General features: G+C 44.0%; 1 protein-coding gene across 3 annotated transcripts in view; it reads right to left on the bottom strand.

Moving 5' to 3' along the window:
• Window positions 1–6,232, bottom strand: part of dbn1 (drebrin 1) — a 101,525-nt gene that overhangs the window by 20,705 nt on the left and 74,588 nt on the right. For all 3 annotated transcript variants that reach the window (XM_037687773.1, XM_037687772.1, XM_037687774.1), the window contains exons 3-4: window positions 3,375–3,487; window positions 1,209–1,283 (exon numbers count right to left, since the gene is read on the bottom strand). In XM_037687773.1, coding sequence (XP_037543701.1) covers window positions 1,209–1,283; window positions 3,375–3,487 — 188 coding nt within the window. The remainder of the gene's footprint in view (window positions 1–1,208; window positions 1,284–3,374; window positions 3,488–6,232) is intronic.

The raw sequence follows: 6,232 nt of genomic DNA on the forward strand, positions 1-6,232 counted from the left end.
CAGCAGGACATGTATGAGGACAGCAGGACATGTATGAGGACAGCAGGGCAGTGGTGAGATGTGCTGTGATGACAGATAGCTTCAAGGTGGAGGTAGGAGTGCACCAAGGATCGGCTCTGAGCCCCTTCTTGTTTACTCTGGTGACGGACCGACTAACAGATGAGGTCAGACAGGAATCCCCGTGGATGATGATGTTTGCAGATGACATCATGATCTGTGGTGAGAACAGGAAACAGGTGGAAGAGAACTTGGAGAGGTGGAGGTATGCAGTTGAAAGAAGAGGAATGAAAGTCAGCCGTAGTAAGACAGAGTCCATGTGTGTGAATGAGAGGGAGGAGGTGGAACAGTGAGGCTACAAGGAGCAGAGGTCACAAAGGTGCAGGACTTCAAGGACTTGGGGTCCACTGTCCAGGAACATGGGGAGTGTGGTAAAGAGGTGAAGAAGAGTCCAAGCAGGATGAAGAAAAGTTTCAGGAGTGATTTGTGACAGAAGGGTGTCAGCAAAGGTCAAAGGAAAAGTTTACAAGACAGTGGTGAGACCAGCTATGTTGTATGGTCTGGAGACAGAGACATGGACAAAAAGACAGGAGACAGAACTGGAAGTGTCAGAAATGAAGATGTTGAAGTTCTCCTTAGGAGAGACAAGGATGGAGAAGATCAGGAATGAGATGATCAGAGGTACAGCACAGGTTGAACAACTGGGAGATAAAGTTAGAGAGGACACACTGAGATGGTTTGGACATGTCCAGAGGAGGGACGGTGGGTATATTGGTAGAAGGATGTTAGAAATGCAGCTGCAGGAAAAAGACAGAGGAGATGTATGGATGCATTTAGAGAGGACATGGAGGTAGTTGGAGTGAGGACAGAGTGAGCTGGAGGAGGATGACTCCTGTGGAGACCCCTGAAGAGGGAAAGATGCAGAAACTAAACTGAGACTGGTTTGGGACTGGTTTCTAAAATTGTTTTGCGACTTGTCCTCGACACTCACAGTCCGGTGAGATTCTGGTTTGACCAACTTTCATAGTCTGAGGTCATGAAGACTTTAAATAGTCTGGAAGGATCCTTTAATGGTCCCCTGAGGGACACCGGTTGAAAAGGAACAGGGAATTAGTAAAGTTCTCTCTTGATCCTCCTCAGAAATAGAAATAGATTTAAACTCAGGATCAGAAGCTCCGTGTGATGTCGTGGTGACCGTCTGAGGTTCTGACCTGGAAGAAGTCCGCTATGGTGGAGACATGGCTGGCACACGCACACTTCCTGGCATCTGGAACGTCCTCTCCAACCTGCGACAGGAAAAAGATGAAACAATAGAAATAAGAGGAAAGAGGTAAAAATAGTCCAACAGATCTTAATTTTATCTCCATCACAATCATCCATCAGATCCTCTTAGAGTCCAACTTCCTCCTCTCCGCTCTCATTTAGAGCTTTTGTTCTGGTTCTGAAACTGGTTTTATTTTTTGTTCCGACGGTCTGGATGCACTTCAGTAATCACGGCTCATTCAAAGCTCCACAAAGAAAACACTCCGAGCACCAATTAGAGAAAACGGGCTCATCGGTTCTGCTTTCAGAACCCATGATCTAAATGTCATCAGTGTGAGCGTCAGACGGAAACACAGCTGGAAGCTTGGATTTAATGCTTTATTTCTGTTTGGCCCACTTTCATTACGATCAGAACCGACTGGCTCGGCTCCCGGACCTAATCCGCCACCAGAACCTCTTCCTGTCGGACCCTTTCAGGCTGGTTGCTGCATTAATGAACAGGTCTCTGCTGGACTTCCTGCTCTGCAGCTCAGGTCCAGGAGAAAAAACCAGTAACACCAGGCAGTAATTAAAGCTCGGTCCGGCTCGTTCTCGGCACTCTGTCATTATGTCGTTTGTGAGCGAACTCCTGCTGCTGCCGGGTTCACCGAGTAAAACGTCCGTCTCCGCTCTCAGGAGTCCGGCTGCGTTCGAATGCTCTTAACGCGCTCCGTCCGAGGCCCTCGCTGCGAATAAACCAGCCCAACGTCACAAATTATTCATGTTCCTGCTTTACTCCTCGTGTTGTGAATTAAAAAGACAAAACGTAGATGTTTAGAAACTGAGGAGGTGATTTTAATCGTTCTGTTTGGCATGGTGACTGAAAAGGCTGAAAACTGGTTTGAACAGGCGGCGTGCTGATGTCGCTGAAGGATCTGAACCGTGAATAGTTGTAAGTTTTGGAGATGAGTGTTTTTCTGGACTGGAATTAAACAGAGAATGAAAGAAACCTAAGTGTTTTTGGTGCAAGATGTTCAAAAGGGCAGGAGGTCCACTGGCAGCACAGCGTCACAGACCCTGACGAGTGGAGGGAACCGTTTTATCCACCAGATGCAATGGTGGAGCCATGGGGGGGACAATGGTGGGCTTGGCCCTCAAAGATTAATATTCAGCCACCCCAAGGGCCACCCCAATCATTTGAGGAAACTATACTTTTAAGCAATATAAAAACTAGAAAGCAGAGTTTCATCAATTGATTGGGTTGACCATATACTATATATATACTATATATATATATATATATATATTAGTATATGGTGGCACTGGCAGCCATCTTGGATTTTGACGTTGCAACCCAATTATTGATGGTGACCTTTTACTCCTAGATGTATAAAAACATCAACGTTTGGAGCTGTTCTGGTCAAACATAGACAATAACAACATATGGAGCTTTGGCTGTGCGTTGTGAATGACTCTCAGCTACTACCAAACCAAATGGCACAAACACAACAGTTGGACTTGACATGGCTGAACTGGTGATTTGGTAACTTGAACCATTTTTCCAGTCACACCTCTTCAACTTAGAACGGGCGTTTCTGAAACTCAGAGCAGGAACAAGGTTTAGTTTTCAAACAGCGAATGTGTGTTTGAGGTTTATTTTCTAGTCTGCGTTTCTGAAACTCAGAGCAGGAACAAGGTTTAGTTTTCAAACAGCGAATGTGTGTTTGAGGTTTATTTTCTAGTCTGCGTTTCTGCCTGTCACAATATAAGACCCCCTTCAGAGTGAGACACAAGTGTGGTTGCCATGACGACCCTAATGAGTTACTGGCGGCAGCTTCTTTTGGTCTTCTCCAGTTCATACATGTAATCCAGCTGACAATGTTACAAAATAAAAGTCTTTCATTTCTGCTGGGCTTCAGAGAAAAACGTTGACGGGTGTTGGAGTTTATAAAGAACGGTTTAACAGTCTGAGTACTTTTCTAGCTCAGTAACAAACCCAGACCTGCTGAACCTGCAGACCTGGACCGGACCAGTTTCAGGTCGTTCCCTTTATGACAGACTGTTAATTTGAAAATAGGCTGCGACCCTTGATGACCCGATGTTCTGGTTTTGTGTCGGGCAGTGCAGCGACTCACCCAGTTGATGAGGATGTACCGCGGCAGCGCGGCGGCGGGCTCCTTCAGGCTGCAGAAGCCGTACATCACGCTGCCGTTGTCGAAGGTCAGCGTGATCTCTGCCAGACCGCCTCCTGCAGAACCAAAGGTCCAGTTAAACCCAGAATGAAACCCAAGAATTCATCATCTTCCTCTCCACGGTCGCCCTTCACCTCAGGCCCAAAACAAAAGACTGAATCCAACATTTACTAATGAGTGACTGTTCACGCACGCCGTACCACGACATGACGTCTGCATGCAACATTAAAAGAAGTGCCTTTAATCTGTTGGGATTATTTAATGCAACATTATCAGCACAGATGATGGATCTGTGCCTGACAGATCCCGTCTCAAGCAGACTGATCAAAGAGGTGGTGTCTGTGATTAATATCTACATTTAGGATCTGCTTAACTTGTCTTTAATCACTGGTTCTGTACCACAGAGCCATACGGTTGCTGTGATTGAACCTTTGTTTAAGAAACCTGTTCTTGATGCAGGAGTTCTGGGCAATTATAGATCTTTATCCAATATACCAATTATCTGTTTTTTTTTCTAGAAAATAATTAAGAATATTTGTGTGAATATCTGGGCAGAACTAATCTGTTTGAGGAGTTTCAGACAGGGTTTAGAGCTCCTCACAGCACAGAATCTGCACTGGGGAGAGTAACTAATGATATTCTCATGGCCTCTGACAATGGTCAGGTGTCTCCGGTCCTGTTAGACCTCAGTGCTGCATTTGATAAAGTTGAAGAGACTTGATTATGATGTTGGAATTACAGGAACAACTCTAAATTGGTTTAAATCATACTTATCTGATAGATTCCAGTTTGTAAATATAAATAATGAACCTTCTTCATACACCCAAGTTAGTCACGGAGTACCTCAGGGTTCAGTACTTGGGCCAATTCTCTTTACTTTATGCTTCCATTAGGTAAGGTTATTAAACAGAATGGGATAAAGTTTCATTTTTATGCTGATGATACCCAGTTATATTTATGCATGAAACCTGATGATCCAATCAGTTACTTAAATTACAAAATTGTCTTAAAGACATAAATGCCTTTACTGTCTGTTATTAAACTTTGAAAGTACAGAGGTTGTGGTTTTGGACCTGAGGATAGAAACAAACTTTGTAGCCTTTCACTTCCTCTGGATCACATTAATTTGTCTTCCAGCTCTGATGTTAAGAACCTTGGTGTTATTTTTGATCAGGATGTCTTTTAACCTCCACATGATTTCCTTCACCTGCGTAATATCACTAAAATTAAAAACATGTTGTCCAAAAATGATGGGAAAAAAACTAGTCCATGCAGTCATCACTTCGGGTAGTCTTCATGACCAGGAGGACTGAGAGGCCCGCCGGATCTGAGAGCAAGCTGGATCCAGGTAGATGGATCGGTATCTGTGGGCAGATTCATCGGATTCACTGCAGGAGGTCCTTCCTGCCCACAGCTATCAGCATCTATAACAACTCTTGACTGAAACCAGGATGATGAGCTACATCAACACTTAATTTCCCTCTGGGATTAATAAAGTATTTCTGAATTTGAATTGAATTGCTGGAGTTCTGATGAGAGTCACAAGAAGAGATCAGATTTCTCCAGGTTCAGTTTCTCTCCACTGGCTCCGTCAGAATTTAAGATCTTACTTCTAACATACAAAAGCTCTCAACAACCAAGTTCTATCTTTTAGATAACTATATTTTGTTCCATACTTTCCTAACAGAGCCCCTCACTGTCAGATTACAGGTTTACTTGTGGTTCCTAGAGTTTCTAAAAGTAGAAAGGGAGGCACAGCTTTCAGGACTCAGGGTCTTGTGGAACCAACTTACAGTTTCTGTCTGTGAGGCTGACTCTGTCCAAGAGTTTCCTGTTTGATAAATCCTATAGTTAGGATCAACTTGGGTTTCCTGAGCTATCCCTTAATTTTGATGCTATAGATTTGGACTGCTGGAGGACAAACTGATCACATCTCCTCACTCTGCTGCTGTCTTTACTTGCAGTACTGTTCATGTTTGTATTTGTAATTATTTCAGTCAACATGTTTTTCTTTGTTGTACTTTCCAGAGAAACTATACCTGGACCATAGAAACTATACCTGGACCATAGAAACTACACCTGGACCATAGAAACTACACCTGGACCATAGAAACTATACCTGGACCATAGAAACTATACCTGGACCATAGAAACTATACCTGGACCATAGAAACTACACCTGGACCATAGAAACTACACCTGGACCATAGAAACTATACCTGGACCATAGAAACTAAACATGAACCATATAAACTACACTTGGACCACAGAAAAAACACCTGGGTCATAGAAGCTACACCTGGACCATAGAAACTACACCTAAGCCTCTTTGACATTGATATGTGTGACTCTTGCTGGTTCTCCTCTTCCTGGTTCTTCTCAGGTGGAGGTGATTTTCCACTGTGACTCGTTTCCTCGTTTCCGTGACTCGTTTCCTCATTCTGTGACTCGTTTCCTCGTTTCCGTGACTCGTATCCTCATTCTGTGACACGTTTCCTCATTCTGTGACTCGCTTCCTCGTTATGTGACTCGTTTCCTCGTTTCTGTGACTCGTTTCCTCGTTCTGTGACTCGTTTCCTTGTTCTGTGACTCGTTTCCTCGTTCTGTGACTCGTTTCCTCGTTTTGTGACTCGTTTCCTCATTCTGTAACTCGTTTCCTCGTTTTTGTGACTCGCTTCCTTGTTCTGTGACTCGTTTCCTCGTTTCCGTGATTCGTTTCCTCATTTTGTGACTCGTTTCCTCATTCTGTGACTTGCTTCCTCGTTCTGTGACTCGCTTCCTCATTCTGTGACTCGCTTCCT

The sequence above is a fragment of the Nematolebias whitei genome, chromosome 14, assembly GCF_014905685.2.
Source record: "Nematolebias whitei isolate Nwh7 chromosome 14, NemWhi1, whole genome shotgun sequence".
Taxonomy (NCBI): Eukaryota; Metazoa; Chordata; class Actinopteri; order Cyprinodontiformes; family Rivulidae; genus Nematolebias; species Nematolebias whitei.